Source organism: Pseudochaenichthys georgianus, chromosome 7, assembly GCF_902827115.2.
Source record: "Pseudochaenichthys georgianus chromosome 7, fPseGeo1.2, whole genome shotgun sequence".
NCBI classification, from domain to species: domain Eukaryota; kingdom Metazoa; phylum Chordata; class Actinopteri; order Perciformes; family Channichthyidae; genus Pseudochaenichthys; species Pseudochaenichthys georgianus.
In genome coordinates, this window is record NC_047509.1 from 35,018,667 (window position 1) to 35,042,346 (window position 23,680).

Here is a 23,680-nt window from a genome sequence, read left to right on the forward strand (position 1 = left end):
CGAGTGCTGTAACGTGATCTTTTAGGCCCATCCGCTCCTCTTCCTAAAATAACCCCTTCCCACAGCCACCCAACACACACACAGACACACACACTCACGCACAAGGAATAAGAGGCACTGTACCAAATGAGCACTTCTGGTGTCTGTCTGTGTGTGTATGAGTTCTCATAAGCCAACTCAGCTCGGGACATTGTGATTAAGCGGCTGAACTAATCCCATTGGCATTTCAGATTATCACTCTGCAGGGCTCGTCTGCCTTCTTATCTCCTTCCTCTGCAAGGGTCTATGTCACTGATACAGGATTAAGATAGCCCTTTAAGTAAGGTAAGTCAGACATGATTTATCAATTCGACTGTTACAGTCCCTGTTGTGGATCTGCTGCCATTATATCTCAAGAAGGATATGATTTGCAACAACAGTTCTTCACCTCAGAAGCAGCTGTTTCATGTATATCAATGCAAATGGGTTACAAGTCTTTAAAATCAACCTGTATGTATTATTAATTAATAATAAAAAGACTTAATCAACTGCAAGACTTTGGTCATATCTTTTAGGTAATATGACACATTATTTTCTTTTGCTCTATTTTCATTTTTGAATGTGATTTTAAAATGGCCAGCTGCTATTTACAGATTTTGGTATGGCTTCTTTTTTGGGGGCTAACAGGTGCTAGTGCCAGTGCTCAGCTTGCTGTTACACGCAACATGCCTGAAATGAAATGTACTGCAGGGGTGTATTTATGTGTGTGCTGTGTGTGCATTTATTTACAGTATAAATGTGTGTATGTTAGTGCAATATCAGAATAGACCCTATATCTTCTTGCAAGTGAAAGCCAGCGTATCCTTGGTCCTTCAGTGATGATGATGGTGAGTGATGACTGTCTGGTGGAGTGTAAGATCGATGACGACAGTGATGACTACGATGACAGAGAAGAAGAACAAATAACCACGCCTCCTCCTCCTCCTGAGTTTGCATCAAAAGTCCCGACTCCAGCGCCCAAACCTCCAACCCCTTCCACGGCCCCTGCTACGCCCACACCCACCCATACACCCACTTCCACCCGTACGCCATCACCCACCCTTCCAGTCAACAGGGACCCTCATGGCATCAACCAGCACCTTAAGGTTCATTCTGTCATCCTCTTCTGCTGCTATTTATTGTGGTGTACCCCAAGGTACCCTTTTAGGTCCTATTTTCTTTGGATTATTTGTGATGACACTGGAGTCTCTTTTGAGAACAGCTCTTATTTTTGCTATGTTTATGACAGGTAGCTGTATTTCCACTTGAAACTGAACAAAGCACATGATCTTAATCCACTTCTAAATGATCTTGAAGATGTTAATTGACATTGGCCACATTTCTAAGACAGAGGTCCTGATCACCAGTCCAGGAGAGATTTCACTATAAAGTAGGCAATCTTCGTGGGGCTGCTTACTCAAAAACGTAAGTTAACAGGCAAATAAGAAAGAGAACACTACATGCAGTTCTTAATATGTTTTCTTCCTTTATGTATGACTTTAGAACACAAAAAGTGATAATCATTTTGGCCACTGAAAACCACCCTATGTTCAAACAGCAACTTGGGAAAAATATCCTGGCAACACTGTTTTTATACCTGTTACTAATAATGAATAATTTATGGTAAAATGACCTAACTTTATTTCACCTGTTCTTAGGTTGTAAAAACAGGAGAGAACTTTTTTTGGATTGGCAATCTATTTATGCTTTTATGTGTTCGCATCTATACTGTAACTGAATACAGTTGCACTTGTTCTATAAACAAACTGCTTTGACTAACCTTGTACTTTTTTCTCATCTATACTGTAGATAGAGGTCAGTGACGTACTGGCAGAGCCCGCCACACCTCATAGCATTGATCGAGTGTGGCTTCACAGCGTGGTTGGCTTTGAGAAGACTCGCATCTGGACGTACCGCTGCCTCTCCTTGCTGTTTGCAGTTCCTTTAGCTCTTCTTTGTGGAATCTCACTGGCCATTCTCGCCTGTCTACATGTCTGGTATGCTGATGCAATAAAACATTTTCCTCTGAAGTTGTGCACATTAGAGTCACATGAGGCGCGTTCACACCGGAGTACTTTTATCCGTACTTTTCCCATTTGGTTCCGATAGTGCCTGGAATTTTGCGTTCACACCAAAAAGAGTACTTAGTTCCGAGAACTTTTACCCCCATTTGTAGTGCCTGCTATGAGGCTTTCACACCAACGTGGTTCCAGGGCCAGTTCGGAGCTAGAGCCGGAAAAGCACCGTTTTTTCCTGTTCACACCGCAGTGGAGCCGGCTCTAAGCTCCGAAATCCGGTACTTTTCAAGCACCAAAAAATGTTCGGTCTAGAAGCAATAACTGCTTACGTCGGAGGCAGGGGCAGGGGCGGGATCAACCTGAGCAATAACAGTTTATGGCGAGTACAGCAAATTAAAGTTGTAACAAGCAGTAGCGCTGACCAAAGTGACTAGAACGCAACCACACACTTATTAAAAAAAAAACACACTTTATAAAGTCAAGCAACACTAACCAGGCTTCGTGTGATTCTGTTTCTTTGTACCCTACTTTGACCATCCGTTCGCTGTCATTGATCATTGTGGAGAGCAGGCAGACTTGTCTTGTATTATAGCAGCTATCAGATGGAATCAATACATGGGCTGCACAGGTTGTCATGACTCATGTCCGACTATCACAAGTAGAATCATAATGAAAAATACGCCGGTAAAATGTGCCGGCTTATGCCACAATAGGATAGCAACAAGTAGTCAAGATAGTCAGTTTAGCTTCGGTTGCTATGCTAACATCACCCATTTTATACCAGAGAAACTTTCATAACAGCTGTGATGCCAAACAGCGGGCAGCACAGCATCGGTCGGTAAATGCCGCTGAACACATTAATAAACAATGAACCACGGCACTCTGGAGAAAAGTACAAGGGTTGAGAAGTAGTTATTTAATTTAATCTGGCTTCGTATGATTAAAAGCAACACGATCATCGACCTGACGCCGTTGGGCAGAAAATCAGCGACGTAAACGGTGATGTCATGATGCAGCAGTGGCAGCACCAGTCAGGCTCTCGGCGGTGTGAACAAAACGGTGGCTGAAAAGAAAAACCGGTTCCGAACCAGAAAGCAGAGGAACGGGAACCGCGTTGGTGTGAAAGGGGCACTAGAGAGATGGTACTATCCTGGGGAGAAAAAAGTACCAATTTCGATTGGCTGGGCGAATTGCAAACCACGCCCCGTAAAACTCTGAAAAGTGTTGTGAAGCCGCCATTGTATTTGCTGGCATTATTAGCATTAGCATTAGTCCAGCGCACCAACGGAGAGAGAATAACTTATGGCAACACAAAAAAAAACATGGGAGCGGTGGAGATGAGGATGTGTCGGCGTTCTGGCGATTTACTCGGTAGGCTTAAGTAGAAGCTGCTGGGAGTCCCAGCAGCTTCTACTGAAGCCAGTCCCCAACTCCGGGGACTTCCGGCCGGGGACTTCGGGTGGCAGTATACGCCCTGAAGTTGTTTGCGGCCTGCCAATAAACCCAAAGCAGAAGAAGAAGTGACGTCAGCGGCTTCATTTGCGGTATCTTCCCTCAGGGAACTTATTCCGGTGTGAACGCGATCTGTACTTAGTTCCATGGGGGTACTAAGTGCTGGCACTAAGTGCTGGGCACTAAGTACGACACAGTACTTGGTGTGAAAGCGGCTAATGTCACACATTCCTCAAATACAGTGAATGCAGAAGGTTCACTACGATTAGCTACGATGGCCTGTGATCCATTACGGCCCGTCCACACGGTGGTGTGCGTTGAAGCTTCAACGCTTCTGCCCATTCACTTTGAATGGGGTGATGTCACACTTTGCCGAACTGCATTGTGGAAGTGTCGCTTCGCTTTACACGCTTCAAAAGTTGAGCAATGTTCAACTTTTGAAGCTTTGACGGAAGCGTCAGCCAATCAAACTGCGTGCTTGTGTGTCCGGGGCGGGAGATTCATGTGATTGGTTGTTGGTCGAGTTTCAGACGCGCCCGCCGGCAAGCTTCAACGCACGCCGCCGTGTGGACGCTGCGTTAGTGTAATTGCAGTTATGTATACCTATAGGTTATGAGAAGGCCTGCAATCAATTATTATGTTATATATCAATTCATAATCCCAATATAGAGACGTTATTTCCGACATATTATTGTTTAAATAATTATCTTCTTTTCTCCCTTTAGGTTTGTGGTGCCTTGTATACAGCTGAGCACCACCTTCCTTCCCTGCATGAGGTCTTTATGTATGTGTGGTGTTAATGTTTTTATCACTCCCTTCTGTACATCTCTTGCTCTCTGCTGCAGCCAAATTGCAGTAACACTGTCGAACAAGGACTACCATCAAATGAGAGACAAAGAGACTGCATGAATGAGAGAGATAGCGAGTATTATCGAGTGACTGAATAAGCGAGAGAGAGAGAGAGATTGATTATTTTGTTAAAATGTGCATGTGTCATTGTTTTATAATTGGCATGGTTCTGCAATTGTTTCATGTTAATGCTGTTTGATATGTTTTATATGTGTAAAGCCAGTTCATAGACAGTTTTTGTTATTATTTTGAAAATGTTTTTGATTCAATTGTACCATGCAATCAATAAAATAAATGTCAGAAGTTCCTTAAGCGTGTTTGTTGTGAATGGATTTTGGATTTAACAGAAATGTGCACAGTTGATTCTAGAATAAAGTTGACACAATTAATCAAATGCATCTTTTGGGATTTAATCATTTATACTATTATATATTATACTGATTTAGTATTAAGGTTAGGGTTTTGTTTTAGGATTTGCTATGTTATAACTATTATTGTTTTTCAACATTTCTTTAAAACATTTTATAGACCAACTTTCATAAATTAATCATAAAGAATACTTTTTTTAAATAAAAAACTAGCAATTGTGATTTGAATTTATAAAATATTCCTTTTCTTCTTTTAAATGTGTACTGATGTTATAGTCTACTACTCGAACCGTTTATTCAGCCTTTGATGCGATTCTGACTTCTGAATGTAATAATTCCGAGCTCTCCTGGGTAACCTGAAGGCATCGTTTATATCTCTCCCGTTACTACCCGGCATGCACTTCGTCGTCGCCATTTTTCTTGTTGTGTTGTGCTGCTGGGAGTTATACCTTCGTAGCTCTTAATAAAATCTGTCTATTTCAGAATTGAATTTACCTTTTTGTTGTTTGTGGAATAAATAATCTTATTAGAGAGCGTTAGGAGCAGAAAGAGCAACATGGCGCAGTACAAAGGAGCCGCCAGTGAGGCCGGCAGAGCCATGCAGCTGATGAAGAAACGAGAAAAAGAAAGATCACAGCTCGAGCAGCTAAAACTGAAAATTGCCGAGGTAAGTAGCTTTTTACCATCAATGATAACGTGTTAGAATCATTTATTGCGAACTGACTTGGTATATTCTCCAAAATAATGAACGTCAGCCGTTATGAGACCTTACGCGAGAGCCCTGAATCCCAGCAAAGTGGAGGTTCAGTGAAGGCGTCGCAGTTGCAGTGTTTTACTTATCATCCTTTTTGTTCAAGATTCAAAGCTTTATTGGCATATGCACAGTAGCTACAGTGTAGTTATGGCAATGGTAGTCACAGGCTCCTCCAACAATGGAACATACATGTATGTAAGACATTACCCAATAAAACACATTTAAAAAAATCAATATATAGTGCAAGGAGAAAAACTGAATATAATTAAAATAGTGCAAGATTATGTTGTAAGACCAATGTGCAAGTATTGCTGAAGTAAACTTTATACATTTCAAATAAAATACAATAAAATGTTGCAAGTGAACAAGTAAATGCATCTTTATGACTTGATTTACCCAAAGGTTTGTGGAAAGCAACTCTTCATTTTTAAAGGACATTATTTATTACCTCATCTAGGACATTAGCTAACTTTTTGCTTAACGATATTCTTATTATTTGTAAATTTTATGTACACAAATCTGAGTATATCCAAGTTTTGTGTTGGAAAAAAAAGAGGATTTTTTTTCTCCCTTTTTTAAAGCAGAGAAATAATAATGCAACAATATTGTTCGGAAGAATATTATTCACATAAATAGCCCTTTAATGTTTGTATTGTTTATTATCTATTATACATTTCTATACTGTGTATTTCTGTTTTATAACAACCTGATCCTATTAATTTATTTTGAATATCTGAAAGCATTTTGTTTGGTACGTACAAATATATTTTAAAAAGTCCTATCTACTAGGGATGGGAACGATTAATCGAATATTCGAAATTATTCAGGTATTCGAATATGAGTTATGAATATTATTATTTATTTTTTAAACTTTTCCCACTTTTTTTTTTGTATAGGATATATTCATTTCGGTTAATCGGTTAACCGTTTTTTGGGGGGTCGAATATTTGAATATACATTTGCTTTCAAATTCCCATCCCGACTATCTACATAGGGTTTAGCTAGTAGGATATCATGAGGCATGCTAACCGTGTGTGACTATTAATGCTTAAAAACATGGCAGGCTAAACTTTCCCTCCAGTTTGTCTTGTCTGTAATGTGTGTCTGTTTCTTACAGGACAACATGGTGAAGTCTAACATCGATAAGAAATTCTCCGCTCACTATGATGCTGTGGAGGCAGAGCTCAAGTCCAGCACAGTTGGTAAGAATTCTAGTTTTGGGACATCGAATACTTCTGTTATCACCACTAACTGTCCCCTGCATGGACCGAAGGAGCATTTGGCTCAAAAGAGATATTGGGAAAGGAAACCAATAATGCAACATCATTGCAATGTGGCTTGTGGTTCTATATAGCCATATGATTGTTGTTTGACTATTGTTTACTTGGTCAGGTCTGGTGACATTGAATGACATGAAGGCCAGGCAGGAGGCGCTGGTGAAGGAGAGAGAGAAACAGCTGGCCAAGAAGGAGCAGTCCAAGGAGCTCATGCTGTGAGTTATCATATGTATTATCACACAGTAGCTTTGGTTTAGGAACATAAGATGCCTTTGGTTTAGCTGTGGTGATTCGCAGCGCTGTGATCGCGATGAAGTTCCTTCATATCTTAACGTCAGCTTTCAAATTCTGGCTATTGCATTTAGCATCACAAATCATTAAGTGGTGTTATATTGTGGAGATTATCCTGCTGAACCAACGTGTATGTATTAGGGATGCTCGATTATGGCAACAATCATAATCTCCATTATTTGGGTCAATAATTGATATCACGATTATTAAAAACGATTATCCATTTACTTTGAAAACATCCATTTATTGAAAAAAAAAAATGTGAACAGTATGTTTTTAACAGTTGATTACCCTGAACTTTAAGTAAAATTCAACTGAAAAACCAATAATAATAATAATTTTTAAAAAATCGTTTTATTTCGATTACATTGTTTTCGTAATCGTTGCAAGCCAAAATCGTAATTGCGATTAAAATACGATTAATTGAGCAGCCCTAGTATGTATCATAAACGTGTGTTTGCCAAATATCTTATTATGCTAAATTCCTTAATCCAATGGAAACAATATAGAAACAATATTACTAAATAAAGATTTATTTGAGGGATTAGTATACCTACGAAGCTATTGTCCTGAAGCTCAACACTTTCAACACTGGTTGGCGTCCAACCCGACCTGTCCCAACAAGCAAGGTGTTCCTCCAGTTGCCAACTGTAACTATTACCTTTGTTTGTTTCGGCACCTTTACAATTTGGCACCAATAAGACAGCTGTCAATGAAGAAGATGCACACTTTATATATTACTCATTTAAGTAAGGCGGGGATAGGTAATGTGTGTCATCATGGCTCTATGCCGGTCATTCCTGTCTTTCTTTTTTTTTTTACATCGTTGATTTTTTTTATGGTTGCAGCAAGCTGGAGAAGCAGAAAGAGAAGAAGAGGAAGGAGGAACAGAAGAGGAAAATTGCCAGTTTATCGTTTAATCCCGAAGACGAAGGAGAAGAAGAAGAGGAGGAGGAAGAGGAAGAAGAGGATGGTGAGTCTTTACTATATGAAAGTGACAGTGCAAAAGAGCTCCACTGACATCCTCAACATCCATATATAAAATGTACATGGATTTGGGAAATGATTCAAATGTACAAACTAGGGATCGGCCGATACCGATTATTAGTAATCAAGGAGACCAATAACCGATATTTGGAACCGATATACATTTGCAGTAAAATCAGAAAATCTTGGTGTCAAAATGTAGAATAACACAAACTCCAACACAACTCAACACAACTTCTTTGAAATGCATTTAAGCATATATGTTTAATTAACTTTTAAACATCTTACAACTGGTTTCCTCTCTGTGCCCTTTTCTTTAGTGCAGTCATCTGCAATGAGTTAGAGAGAGAGACAAGAAGTGGGGCTGCAGGCTGACATGCTTAACTAACAATAATGCTTAATTTATTAGATCTGTCTATCTAGCATAACATCCCAATAAGCTGCTAGCAACTGCAAAACACTAGTGCTAGCTAATGTTTTGCAAACTATTAAAAGTGAGGCTATTACAGTAGACCTAACGTTAGTCTAGTAGCCTCACTTCTAATATTTTGCTAGATACATGTTGGCTAGCTAATGAGCTTCACATATCAACCTGAAAAACTGCGAGGCTCCACTCGCAGCCCCCCCCCCCCCCTCCGCACCACAGTTACTCCGCTGCGAGACGCTGCACGCACCCCCAACTCTGACTGACTTCCTGCGTCCCTGTGTAACTGGGAAACTGATAGAATTGGATCAATAGATCGTGGTGTTTTTGCAACTTCAGCATAGGGGATAGGGATGTTTATTGAAATTCGGTTTAACACATGTATGGCTCTGCCGCTCGGCGCTGCTGCTTGCTTCAGTCTGTGTCTGCGTTCTTTCGCACCTGCCTGTAATCTGAGAAGGTCCCGCATCTCTGGCTGGCTCCCGCCCGGAAAATCTTCAGTAATAGCCTATCAGATAGCGCTGTGGGCGGGACATTGCTCGTGTACACAGAGTGGTGACTGCAGCCAGAGAAACGGCCGCATCAGAGCCAAAGTTTTATCAGCAATTTGATTAAAAAAAAGGCCGATACCGATAATCGGTCAAATGCGGAATATCGACCCCTAGTACAAACATATTCAAATACATTGGATATGCTTTACGCGTCCAAGCGAAATAGTTGTTTCTTTCTGCACTTAATTATGGAAGATATTACAACTATTGCTGCTTTGTCCCTTCTGCGGAAGTCCTACAAAAGTAGCAGCAAACGCCGTCGTGTCTGGGTTCATAATATCATCCGGCGTCGCACGGAATTTGGTGAATTTCATCGTCTTATCCAGGTACTTACTCGCTTATCTTCCTCCAAGCCAGCTCTTTTTTGTTTCTGTCCCGGAAGATATACAACATTAGTACCCAAAAATCGCATTGCTTCCGGTGTGAACGCACCATTACAGCCACCAACATCCGACTGTTCTCCCGAAAGCCAAAACAAAAAAGGAATCTTTGTCTAATGGCAGTAGAAAACGAGTCTGTATCCAATTGTAAAGCAGGTTTTCTCAGGGTCAAAAAACCTGCATATATGCGCTTTCTTGTAAAGAAAGGGTTTGAGAAAATCTAAATAATAGAACATCAATGCAGATGTTAAAAAAATGGGAGTCAAACAAAACAATGTCCTTGTCACATGCTTTGAGTAGTTGTTGCATCACAGCTTGGCTCAAATACATGTATTATATAGAAGTTTAAGTTCAGTTTTGGTTATTGTGATTATAGCATATATAAAACAATTACTTACTTTTTTGTTTTGTTTTATCTGTGTGCTGCTTATAGAAATGTTTCAATATGTTTGCTTTCTTGCTGAATTAGATTTGGAGATGAATACCGCTCCATGTCTTGACACAGGCTACAACTAGTAGACAGTTAGCTTAGCATTGCTCCTCTGTAGCACATAACCCCGCAAATGATCAGCATGTCACTTTTATACTTTGTTTTTTTAAGATTTAACATGGTTATTAGGAAGTTTGTCTAATTAACTCTACTATGTCTGTATAGATTATCCAACAAAGAAGAAGAAGCTGGGGAAAAATCCAGATGTAGACACAAGCTTCCTTCCTGATCGAGACCGAGAGGTGAGGGGAATATAAAACATTTCTGTCAGTGGCAAACATTCTTCTTATTTCTTTTTATATTTCAGGTAAATATTTCAACTCGTTTGAGGGAGTTATCATATTCCAGATGAGGCCAGAGGAATTCAAAGATCAGCTTGGCAGAATGCAGAATGAAACACAAACCAAGCAACACTTAGGGTAGTAGCAAGCAATCTAGATACAGTATATATCCCCCTTTTAAACAAGCAAACAGACTTCTGAATAATTGTAGCTCACAGTACTTTGTTAAAGTTGCCATTTTGATACTGTGACAGCAAATTCTTTATGGATAAACCTTAACATTTGCCTGCCTCTTGTGCTCAGGAGGAGGAGAATCGCCTCAGAGAGGAACTCCGGCAGGAGTGGGAGCTCAAACAGGAGAAGATCAAGAGTGAGTGTCAACACAAACATCCCTCATTACTTTACTTCAGTTGTGTTTCCCATGCCTTTCTGTCCACAATGACTTTGTTGAATTCCCTGCTTTACTTACAAACGCACACTTCCCATTAGGGATGGGTATCGTTAAGGTTTTAACGTATGGCACTCTCAACTCTTTCCAGGACATGCCGGGGCCCTGCCTGCCTATAGCTTTGCCGATATCTGTGTTGATAGGTAATAGATTAAGAGCGGTGAATCATCTTAGATACAGGAAGCGCTCAAACGTTTGTGTGAGTTTATCTAATGTAGCAGTGATTCCATGTCAGCCACAGCTTGTTACAAAAAACCTGACTGATAGTGTGTTTAACAAACTTAAACTAGCTTTATTAAATGTCAGGTCTTTGGCAGGAAAAACATTCTTAATCAATGATTTTATCACTGAGCACAATCTCGATTTTATTTTTTTAACAGAAACTTGGATTGAACAAAATAACAGTGCAGCTGTTCTTATCGAATCAACCCCTCCCAACTTTAGTTTTATGAGTCAGGAAAGAATGCATAAGAAAGGGGGTGGAGTTGCTATTCTGTCAATGATTCCCTTCAATGCAGGAAGACATCGTATGGAAACTTTGATTCTTTTGAATATGTGGCCCTTCAGCTGAAATGCTCTTCTCGAGCTCTGTTCCAAAATATCTATAGACCACCCAAATACTGTGCAAGCTTTTTTGATGACTTTACTGAACTGCTGTCTATAGTGTGTATTGACTTTGACCGTCTAGTCCAGGGGTGGCCAACCAGTCAGAGGTTAAGAGCCACATTTTTTCTCTGTTACTGCAAAGAGCCACATCAAGCATTCCGTTTTTTGTTTTCTAGTGACAAGATTTCAACCAAGTCACTGATGCGTTTGTGTGGCATTGGGATATATATTTTTTAAATCCTCTGGAGCAGAGAGAGGGGCTGTGGATTATTGTTATTGATTAATACATCAGTGTTTCTTAGGGTCAAAAACACTAAACTCACAACTTAAGATGAAAGCGTTTAGTTTATTTAATAAAAGAGCACATGTTCAATGTGAAAAGTGACAGTAGTCATAGATTATTTGCAATTTGGTGCTATATATATAAATATATAAAAAAAGAAAATTATATATATTTTTTAAACACCTTGAATTTCAGGGGGTGCGCGGGGCTCTGTTGGCGGGGCTCCGTTGGCGGGATAGTGTTTAATCAACGATAGGTTTCCCCCCCCCCCCCCTCAAAGGTGATTGGTTCACTGCATCGCAGGTATTATTGTGATTGGCTCTTGGGCCACATCAAAATTAGACGCGCTGTCATCCTCTCATACTGACACCTGACACCACACATACACAAGTAGGGAGAGCCGGGACGAAAATAACACGGGACGAAAGTAACGGAGCGATTTGATCCAAGCCCAAACAACTTTGACCGGCCAAATTACGTCAGAATGATCAGCATTCAGTACTTAACAGACCTACTAAATATCAGGTTTAACTGTCAGGAGTAGCTAGTGTTGTCACGGTACCAACATTTTGGTTTCGATACTAAGTCAAGAATTGCGATTCCGATTCTTTTTCGATACTTTTCTTAAAAAAAGGTAAACAGTCTTAAATGTAATTATTGTGCTTTATTTCACACCAGAACCTTAACCATAACACAAACTTTTAAACAATAAATAAAATAAATGACAAGAATTTGTATTAAATCAAATTAATACATGTCTTACAGACAGGCCTCGTGGTGTCCGTAGGCTTGCCCTCACTGTCAGAGATATAGCTCAAATACTTCTGGCGTCTTTTTTTGTCAACAAGCCGAGGCGCAGCGGCAGTTGCACTCCCACTTGCAGCCATGCTTCTCGTTTTCTCACATGCTCTGGCAGCTAGCGTGTGCACGAGAGAGGGGAGGCACTTGAGCGTGCTTGAGAGGGAGGGACTGCAGGCACGGCTGCAGTGCAGGGAGTGGAAGCAGAGCGCTGAACACACACAGCTCTTATTAAACGGCGCTTTCTCACCGGAGTACTTTCCCCCGTCATTCTTAAAGTACCAATACTAATGAAACGGAGGAATATTAACGTTTTTAACGGCAGGGTATCGCGGTACATTTCAAGTATCGGTACACCGTCAACACTAGTCAGGAGTCAGTGTCTCTCCCCCAAACTCACACATATACAATTCGATATGAACTGAAGAGCCGCATGAAACTAGGCAAAGAGCCGCATGCGGCTCGAGAGCCGCGGGTTGGCCCCTGGTCTAGTCATTGTTGGTGATTTTAACATTCATGTTGACAACCCCCAGGACAGAGGGGCAAAATAACTGTTTTGTGTTCTTGATAGCTATGGACTGACTCAGCATGTGACAGAGCCCACGCACAATAAGGGGCACACTCTGGACTTAATTATCTCAAAGGGTCTGAATATCTCTAAGGTTGTGGTGACTGATGTTGCACTCTCTGACCATTCCTGTGTTTTCTTTGAGAGCTCTATTTCTGTTCACAAAAATGTTCAAAAAGAGATAACCACAAAGCGATATTTAACTGAAAATACTAGGGAAATGTTTACTCAGAATTTTTCTTACACACTTGCCCCTGCTAACATCTCAGTAAATGAGCTAGTAGATCATTTTAATTAAAAAATGAAAAATGTTTTAGATGCCATTGCTCCAACTAAGGTAAAGGAAGTGTCTGGCAAGAAAATATCTCCATGGAGAAAGGCCATGACCGTGAAAACAGAAAAAAGAGAATGTCGAAAAGCTGAACGCAGGTGGCGAAAAACAAATCTCCAGGTTCACTTTGAAATCTATAAAGAGAGACTTGGCCTTTATAATTTGGAATTGAAAAACGCACGACATCGTTCTCCTCTGACATCATTACCAAAAACAAAAACAACGCACGTGCCTTGTTTGCTACCGTCGACAGACTAACTAACCCCCCAGTGTCAGTAGCCTCTGAATTTCTATCAATGATTTTGCCTCCTTTTTCACTGACAAAATTCAGAAAATCAGACAAGCAGTTAGTGCCTCTGCATCAGGAACAGCAAATGTGTTGTCTCTGTGTCCACCTAATAACAAGTCAAACACCATGACACAATTCCATCAGATTAATGATAAAAAACCTAGAGGACATTATACAACTTCTGAAATCCTCCTCCTGCTGCCTTGATATTATTCCAACAGGATTTTTCAAAGATGTTTTGCCTTGCATGGCCTCAGATCTACTTCATATAGTAAAAAATCTCTTCACTCAGGTATTTTTCCACAGGCCCTGAAAACTGCAGTCATTAAACCGCTCTTAAAAAAGAATAATCTAGATCAGTGACCACCAACTGGCGGCCCGCGGGCCACATCCGGCCCGCCAGCCACATCCGGCCCGCCAGACATACTCATCCGGCCCGCACGACGGGGGTGACTGTGGCGTTCACCTCCCACCCATTATTTTTTACAACGTCGTGAGTAAGGTGCAGTACCGGAGTCCAACAGAGAGGCAGCAGCTGCGGGACAGTAGACTGCGTATTGCGAAACCTTCCCTGCCTTCAAGAAGAAGTGACCCTTCGTTGTGAAGAGTCTGCTTTGTGCACTCCGCAGCAGTAGCCCCGCTGCGACGGAGTCCAACAGAGAGGCAGGAGCTGCGGGAGAGTAGCCTAGAAGCAGGGTTGGGTTGTAACCATAGACTGGTTGTAACGGAATACATGTAACGGCGTTACGCAGAATATAAAAATCAAGTAGGCTAACTGTATTCAGCTGGCGTTACATTTAAAAAAACGAGTAATCTGATTACAGTTACTTTCATAAACCTGAAGTGAATACATTTTGGAATACTTATTGGAGTTATTGGTGGAAAAGTTTCCTCACAAAATGTAATATTCATTACCGGCAGAACTGTGTGCACACGGCATGGCGCTGCAGCATGTCTGTGAGAGAGAGAGAGAGAGATGCAGCGTGTCTGTGAGGCCCCGCCCCCGCACGCAGATGAGAGAGAGATCTCTTTTAAAATATATTGAAAGTTAGAAACGGATATGGTTGGATAAAATGTGCAAGATAACGTTTATATAGCATTTCTTTATTGTCGAAATGATGACATTTCATAGATCAAATCAAAGTGAATGGCCTGCTGCTGCTGAATGCATGGGGCAAGTGACTGGAACACGTTTTAAAAGTTATTACATAGTTTCAGATAATACATTAAAGGTCCGCAGTACCTGAGCGTGCTCCACTAGCATTGTGGACTATATAAAAATCACTGGCCCGCGATTGTGTCTATTGGATACATTTTGGCCCTTGGACAAATGTAGTTGGTGATCCCTGATCTAGATGCTTCAGTAATGAACAATTACAGGCCCATATCAAACCTCCCATTTCTAGGTAAGATCATTGAAAAAGTGGTTTTTCAACAGTTGAGTAATTTCTTGCATTTAAATAACTGTTTCGATGTGTTCCAGTCAGGCTTTCGTCCAAACCACAGCACTGAGACTGCTCTTGTAAAGGTCTTTAATGACATCCACTTAAAGACAGACAGTGGCAGAACTTCAGTGTTAGTATTATTAGATCTCAGTGCTGCGTTTGACACTGTTGACCTCAGCATATTACTAGACCGACTGGAAAACTGGGTGGGACTTTCGGAAACAGTTCTAAATTGGTTTGAATCCTACCTAAAGGACAGAAACAACTTTGTTTCTATAGGTACATACACATCTGAGTTGACAAATATGACATGTGGGGTTCCTCAAGGCTCCATCTTGGGGCCTCTTCTCTTTAACATCTACATGCTACCACTGGCTCAGATAATGAAAAACAACAAAATAAGTTACCATAGCTATGCAGATGACACACAAATCTACGTAAAAATTTCACCAGGAGACTATGCTCCAATTCAAACACTGAGTAAGTGCATTGAACAAATCAATGACTGGATGTGTCAGAACTTTCTCCAATTAAACAAAGATAAAACTGAGGTAATGGTTTTTGGAGCAAAGTCAGAACATATAAAAGTGAGCGCTGAGCTTCAGCCTGCAATGTTCAAAACAACAGATAAAGCCAGAAATCTAGGTGTAGTCATGGACTCTGACCTGAGTTTCAACAGTCACATTAAAACAGTTACTAAATCAGCCTACTATCACCTAAAGAATATATCTAGGAATAAAGGACTAATGTCACAGCAGGATTTTGAAAAACTTGTCCATGCTTTTATCTTCAGTAGACTGGACTACTGCAATGGTGTCTTCACAGGTCTCACTAAAAAAATCTATTAGGAAGCTGCAGCTGATTCAGAACGCCGCTGCTCGAGTCCTCACTAACACTAAGAAAGTGGATCACATCACTCCTGTTCTGAAGTCTTTACACTGGCTTCCTGTGTGTCAAAGAATAGATTTCAAAATACTGCTGCTGGTTTATAAAGCACTGAATGGTTTAGGCCCAAATTACATTTCTGACCACCTGCTAAATTATGAACCATCCAGATCTCTCAGGTCTTCAGGGACTGGTCAGCTTTCTGTCCCCAGAGTCAGAACTAAACATGGAGAAGCAGCGTTCAGTTACTATGCTCCAAATATCTGGAACAAACTCCCAGAAACCTGCAGGTCCGCTGCAACTCTTGACTACTTTTAAATCCAGGCTGAAGACTTTTCTTTTTGTCGTTGATTTTAATTGAACTATTCATATCTTAGACTGCACTGTAACTTTTATCCATGTATTTTTTCTTTTAATGTTTTAAATTTAAACTTAATTAATTTCTCCTTGACATTTATGAGAGGGACTGCTCGAAAGTAGGATATTTGGGATATCCATCCTAGCCAGGGTTTACGATCAGTTTTTAGGTGAGTTGTACTGAGGAACAAGTATCACAGCACCGACGGGTGAAAAATAGTGTTTTGGTAACACGGGGTGTTCAGGTAACACTTAAAGACTTTGTTATGGAACGCAAAGCAGAGTAGGGGGCTAGTACACCCTCCTGAGGGTCCAATTGTGGATGTCATGCGAGCAAAACATGGTGAAAACCGTCTGAAACTCCATGATATTTATGAGAGGGACTGCTCGAAAGTAGGATATTTGGGATATCCATCGTAACCAGGGTTTACGATCAGTTTTTGGGTGATTTGGAAAGATCGGAAATATCTACTTTTTGTATGTTAGAAACGGAGTTGGCGACACTAAAACTGCAATATAATGTTTGTGTAGCAATAATACACATGACATTTTTTACATGTCTCCAGTACCGATAAAAAGACCGATAACGTCGGAGCTTAACGGTACCACGGTCTTTAATAATTCAGCCCCGGGGCCCGTTTAATACTGGGGCTCAGTACCCATCCCTACTTCCCATGGATCCAAAATAATGGTGTGTATCTTTTGTCTTCAGGCGAGGAAATCGAGATCACATTCAGCTACTGGGACGGCTCAGGGCATCGTAAGACTGTCAAGGTAAAACACCATGAGCTGTTATTATTTGATTAAAGCTGCAGATCTGTTGATGATGTTGTAAAACAATATACTTTGACAAAGTGGTTACTACTCTCTCCATGATTTCATTGTGTATTTGGCCCGCAGATGAAAAAGGGAAATACCATCCAGAATTTCCTGCAGAGGGCCCTGGAGGTCCTCAGAAAGGACTTCAGTGAGCTCAGGTGAGATGTTGAAGATGAGTACACTCTTTCTTAAAACACATAATGATGATTGGTCATATTCCATGACCCATATAAATGTGTCATTCTGTCATGCTTGTGTCATGCAGGTAGACAAAATGACCAATCTGACCAACTTAACACAAATTAAAGAGGCCCTAATATGCCTCTGGGGGGTTTCCCTTTCCTGTAGTGTTTGATATATAATGTTGTTTAAATCCCAAAGTTCGAATTTCTCTCCCACACCGTTGGAATGTTTAAATTCATCTACTGAACTGATTTTCCTCTGTGGGCAGGTCTGCTGGAGTAGAGCAGCTAATGTACATCAAAGAAGATCTGATTATACCACATGTAAGCAGTTCAACCGTTGCCTGACTTTGTTTGGATTTGATTTGTTTCTCTTCATTTAATTGTTGTGACAGTTTTGGTTGATGAGAGATTCCTTTCACGCTCCAGGCGTTACTCAAGCTTGTTCAGCCAAACCTATCGGCTGTTGCCTCGTTGTGCTAATGCTTTCTGAATGAGTAATAGATAAAGATCACGTTCATTTTATCATTTGCCTGATCTGACAGGTTGATTGTAGGGATGAGTGATTTAGAGAACATTTTATTTCACAATATTTCTGATTAAATACTTTAATATCGACATAACACTTCATCATTCAGTCATTGAACTGATGAACTTACATACACTCAAATACCGTAAGAATCCAGAGCGATTTGGGTTTAAGTATCTTGCCCAAGGACACAGCGGCCAACCATTTCTGTTGATGATTTTTAGGAAAAAACCGAATAAATAAACCTTATACTCAAATAGCTTTCAATCTGTGCAAACATAGTACACACATGCCAACTTAGAAACAAGTATAGAGTCTAGAGAATGTCAACAAATATTGAAATGTGTGGAGCAGGTGCGGCACTTTATCCCTCTTTGATTGTTCTCATCTGTTTGTCTCCTTCAGCACCACAGTTTCTACGACTTCATCGTGACCAAAGCCAGAGGCAAATCTGGTGAGTGATCCTCAGCTTTCAGCCAATCCATAAACAGTACCTGGCTTTGTTTCTATTACATTTTAAAATAGTTGTGTTACTGCCTTTGGACTCAGTTTATCTGTTTTCGTCCAGGTCCTCTGTTCAGCTTCGACGTCCACGATGATATCCGCCTGGTGAACGACGCCACCGTTGAGAAAGATGAGGTGAGGATTTGTTTTCATAGTGAGACAAAAAGACTTGGAGCAGTGCTTCTTAAAGTGTGGTCCCCCTAGTGGTCCGTGAGTATATTGGTAACATTTCACATTTGAAATAAATACGTTTTCCACACTCTCGCGGGAATATCTCCGCAATGGAGCAAGCTTAAGTTTCACCTTCGATTGCATGATATAGCCCAGCGCAACACCTTCATCACACATGTTGCCACTTGTTTGTACCATTTTCAGGCGATTTGTAATCTATTCTAGAAAAACGATGTGTTTTTGGACATTTGTGGAGTTAGGTGGTCCGCGAGTGTTTTTTTATTGGTTAAGTGGTCCTTGGTATGAAAAAGTTTGAGAAACACTGACTTAGAGGAAATGAACGGAATTCTTTAGTTGATCTGAACCAGTGCCGAAATTGAACGGCAAATCCTAACACAGGCTGTTGTTTTATAAGGAATGAATATCATACATACCGTACAAATATTTCTGATTTGCAGGGGGGGGGACTTCTGGAGTCAATAGATGCATCAGTTTTCAACCTTTTTCTTCATCATCCAAGATATATGTCAATGTCATTCCTTGCCATACTGTTTAGTGCAATCCATATTTAAGGTATATATACTGAGATGAATATCAGCTTAAGGGAATTCTGCAACAAAAAGTATGCATGTCGAAATGTTTGCTAAATGGTGGACAATAGATAAACCTGACACTATAACTTTTTTGACAGGAGCAGTATGTAACACAATGAAGTGCTTGACAACAATTGAAAGTAGACAAATAAATAAATAACATGAAAAGTAAGATAATTTGCAAAATGAATGGAAAATCAAATGGGAAATAATGTTTAAACAAGACAAACAAAAGATGAAAAATAAAATGTAATAGTGTTGAATCTAAGATGGGGGGGGGGGCAGCTTGTGTGACTTCAAACCTGCTTATTTGAGAATGAATTCAAATCAGCATTTTCCATCTTAAGTCATCACTGCCCTGCAGCACATATTGTTATGATGAACTGACAGCTTCCGAGCGCCTTCCTAGAAAGCATTAAACAGGATCTCACATGTAACCAAACATAGTTCATTGTGCCTCTGCTTGCAGTCAAACATTGAATCATAATTCCCATAATGGATGTTCTCTTGGTGATCGGTTCATTCTGCGTACATCTCAAGTGTGCAGAAATCCTTGGATGATCATTTGAGTGGGCATTCATTGCAAAGTGAAACACCCTTTCTGTGTTCTTGTCTTAAAGTCTCACGCTGGTAAAGTGGTGCTGAGGAGCTGGTATGAGAAGAACAAACACATCTTCCCTGCGAGTCGCTGGGAGCCGTACGATCCTGAGAAGAAATGGGACAAATATACGGTGAGGGGCCAATCATCTTTCAGGTTTCATCTTATCTTTATCTTATATCAGTGTTAGGAGGGTTACTTTAAAGGAGCCCTATTATGCTTGTGGGGGTTTTCCATTTCCTGTAGAGTGTTTTAAAGGTTTGTGTGCATGTACATGGTCTGCAAAGACTTAAATCCCAATGAGTGTCTCTCCCTCCCGCACTTCTATTGGCTAGCGATCCAACACATTGTAGGTGATAGGCTAAAGGGTAAACCATTTCTAATCAGTTGACCAATCACAACAGAGCCGGCCAGCTAACCTATCAGAGCAGACTGGGAAATAAATAAATAAATATCAATAAGATGGTTTTACTTAAGTGTATTGTGTAAGACAACAGAACAAAGTATTCGAAAAGAAGAAGCTAAGATATTGAGTATCAAAAATGATTTGATCAGTAGGAAAATCTACCAACACACCAACTGAAACACATGAGAACACACTACACTGCTAAACACTACAGTTTAAAAAAGCTGAAATCAAATGAGAAAATGCTCTGTTTTAGTTTAATACACGCAGTTAAACTCACACACTATTTGATGAACATATAAATTCACCTACTGAATTATAAACCGAACAAATGAAGCAAAGAAAGCATAAAGCAGATTCAGCCAGTAGTAGATTCACACTGAAAGTATCAGCCTACAGCAGTGGTTTTCAAACTGTGGGGCGCGACCCCTGGTGGGTCGCGGAGGTACTGCAGGGGGGTCGCGGGAAGATTTTTTTATTTTATTATTTTCTCCTTTTAGCTTTGTGAAGCACCTTGAGATGACGTTGTTTTTAAAGTGCACCTATATAAATCAAATGTATTATTATTATTCAATTGTAAACAAACACTGCTCGAAAATATCTCATTGGTCAGAGAGCTGTGGGCATAATGCTGCCTTTTGCAACATCCTACTTGTGTGAGATAGGCTTTTTCTGCTGTTGCTGCCATCAAAACGAAATACAGATCAAAGCTGAACATTGAGAATGAACTGAGAGGGGCAGTTTCAAAACAACAGCCCCGCTTTGAGAAGATCTGCAAGGGAAAGCAAGCACACACAAGTCATTGATAAGCTAGTGTGGAATAGGAATGATAAAGTGATGTGATCGTTTGCAACCTGCAGTAGAAATAGTAGTTAATTAATATATTTTCCTTAAAGACATTTTAATTTAAAAATCTACTACTCTGGGAAGAAGGTAGGCCAAATTAATTCACAGTATCTATTACAAGCACTTTTGTTCATGTGTAATCCATAATAAAATATAAAATGATAGTTGGATCTTTGTATCTTCTTATTATTAGCAGAGAAAATGTAATGTTTTTACAACAATATACAATTAATCCTACCAATATAGATGGGAACCGGGTTGGGGGGTCCCGAAAATATTTCCAATACCCAAGGGGGTCCCGACTGAAAAAGTTTGGGAACCACTGGCCTACAGAACAGAACAGCTTATCAAATAAATAACATATGATCCTCTATATCCTCTTTTTAGGTTTGTATAAACATTGTAATCCTGCTAGTAATCCCCAACTTTAGGATAAGTAACTGTAATCTGATTACACTTATTTTCAAAGTAACTAAGGCAATAGAATTAGCTTTTTGTGTATAACCATTCTAATTGTAGATCTATTCAGTGTTCTTCTCGGTTTTAACATCTTTTTAAAAGTTTTAAAAAATCTCGTACATTTCGTTGGCAGTAAATATCCCACTCTGAATAAAGGCCCTGAAATCCCCCGTTCACACATCTGTTTACACCAGGCTGTCTAATCAAAGTGTGATCCTGGTAAGATCATAAAAGCCTTGTCGTGTTGTTTACAGCTTCACGCCTCGAGGTCATCAAGGCGCTTTTACAAGTATACATTGGTATTATACATGTACTGTGGACAATGATCGGATGCACAGACCACTGCACCACCCGTCACCCACTGCACCACCCGTCCTTACTGGTCTGCAAAGGCTACAATCCCTGTGTTCCACCCAGAGGTCACAGTCCTCACTCTACAAAGAGCAGAATCACTTCGGAGCTTCATTTGAAAACCTCCAATAGAAGCCTTAAATGTGAAAAACATGTGTTTGTGTATAAATGACTGGCACAGGATTTTGTGAGATGTTTGCTTTCACAAAGGACATCAATAGTTTAATCTAAAACAGGCAGACTACAAATATTCCTTTAATAAAAGTTTGATTCTTTGTTCAGATGGGATGTTTAATCGTGTGTATTGCGCTCGTTTGTTTTTCAGATCCGGTGAAACAGCTGTCCTCTTCACTCTCTGGAATCCTTCATGCAGATTTTTCTTTTATTACGTTATTTTACTCATTTAATCAATGCTTTATCAAGATGTGATAAACTATTGATTCATGACTTGACTTTGAAATACTAGATTTCCCAGATGTATTTGAATTGCAAATGTTTCCTGTGAAAACATTCATGTGTGTATAGCTCATTAACATGATAATAAACAGAGCCTTGGTATGACTCAGTTAACTGAAAGATTCATTTGGCTTCTTTATGAAATCTCATTCCTGCGAGAGTCGACTCTGGATGAGGTATGTTTGGCCCCGGCTGCTCACCTCTTGCTCCTGCAGCACAGAATGAACACGTCTGGCAGCGTCACTGCTGTTAAAACACGCTCGTTGGCTTGGCTGCACCCCGTAGCCTGAAGACACCACTCCCCTGGACGCCTCCTCCCTGGTTTGCTGTCACTTACTCTCACGCACTACACACTTCCAACGCTTGCTTCCTCCAGACGCTTTGTGTTTATTGTCTCTGTGTGTTTTTGAGCTCTGGTGCTTGCAGTTGGACCATGTCATGTCGGCTTTAGCAGCATGTGGAGGGCAGCGCTTGTTGTGTTTCTCTTTTCGGCTCCCTGTCAGCATGTCTGGGCTCAGGAGGGGGCCATCACTCCTCAGGACTGCAGCCTGGACTGCATCAAAGAGGTATAAGCGCATATTTTTGTTTACACACGTTCCGCTTCAGGTGTGTGTGTTGTGTTAGTGTGTTGACGGCATTGTCTTCTGTTGCGGATACACTGTGTCTACATCCTTCTCTTGTTCATTCAAAGAAACTATTTTCAACTTTTTTTTAAAACATCACAGCTGACCTGAGATGTACACGGTGTGGGAATGTAATTACAAATGTTTACCAAATACTTTAGTACACATTTAAGGTACTTGCACTCTACTTTAATATTTCTATGTTTTGCAGCTTATACTTCTACTCAACTACATGAACAAGATTGTGTACGTTGTACTCTACTGTATTCATCTAAACGCTCTAGTTTGTAAGTATATATTTATAAGCTAGAGCTTTTAGATTTTTACTCTTATATTTATTTAAAAACTTTAGTTTTTAGATTTTTACTCTACTGCGTTTATCTAAAAGCTCTAGGAACATGTTCAATTGTTACCCTTCAGATGCTAGTTTTCCATCCCTTTTATGTCCAGTTAAAATGATTTTTCTCAACAATTTACATGGTTCTTACGGTCATTAAAAACCTGGAAAAGTCATGGAAATTCAAAATGCTAATTCCAGGTCCTGGAAAAGTTATGGAAAACAATATTTTTCCCAAAGTTTTGGAAAAGTCATGGAAATGTTACTAAAGTTGCATCAAATATAATTTATATTTTATCTAATCGCCAAAATAGTAATACTATAATGATAATAAATACTGTATCGTATAGTAATGAAACGTAAAATGGCATTTAACTGACGAGGTATTTTTCTGCTGAGAGATTTTAGTTGCTTTAGCCTGATTTATTTTAGATAGGCACAACATGTTTCATATTTCATATGCAGACCTTATTTTCCTGTTCCATGTTCAAATAAATAATTTTCAGTGGTACCGCTGAGAAAGAGTAATTGTTTTGGTCATGGAAAATTAGGTAAAGGTCATGGAGAAGTCATTGAAAATCATTGGTGAAAAAGTGTATGAACCCTGAATTTAGCTCACTTTGAAATGCTTATATCTACACTAAAGGATTTGATCT

At 40.0% G+C, this 23,680-nt stretch overlaps 2 protein-coding genes across 4 annotated transcripts; both read left to right on the forward strand.

Annotated features, from left to right (window-relative positions):
* The first annotated feature begins 157 nt into the window (after positions 1–157).
* cav4b (caveolin 4b) lies at positions 158–4,554 on the forward strand. Of its 3 annotated transcripts, none has more exons than XM_034088234.2 (4): positions 158–324; positions 827–1,124; positions 1,828–2,015; positions 4,214–4,554. In XM_034088234.2, the coding sequence occupies exons 2-4, from the start codon at positions 858–860 to the stop codon at positions 4,395–4,397; spliced, it is 639 nt and encodes a 212-aa protein (XP_033944125.1). In that variant the 5' UTR covers positions 158–324; positions 827–857; the 3' UTR covers positions 4,398–4,554. The 3 variants fall into 3 exon arrangements, with proteins under 3 accessions (XP_033944125.1, XP_033944124.1, XP_033944123.1); XM_034088233.2 differs by having other exon boundaries at positions 856–1,124; XM_034088232.2 differs by having other exon boundaries at positions 158–319; positions 856–1,124.
* Positions 4,555–5,101: 547 nt separating this feature from the next.
* fam50a (family with sequence similarity 50 member A) lies at positions 5,102–22,184 on the forward strand. The gene is made up of 13 exons (XM_034086160.1): positions 5,102–5,372; positions 6,577–6,661; positions 6,852–6,951; positions 7,876–8,000; positions 10,025–10,101; positions 10,444–10,510; positions 16,863–16,924; positions 17,051–17,127; positions 17,421–17,475; positions 18,086–18,134; positions 18,249–18,319; positions 19,569–19,679; positions 21,934–22,184. The coding sequence occupies exons 1-13, from the start codon at positions 5,262–5,264 to the stop codon at positions 21,940–21,942; spliced, it is 999 nt and encodes a 332-aa protein (XP_033942051.1). The 5' UTR covers positions 5,102–5,261; the 3' UTR covers positions 21,943–22,184.
* The last annotated feature ends 1,496 nt before the right edge of the window (positions 22,185–23,680 follow it).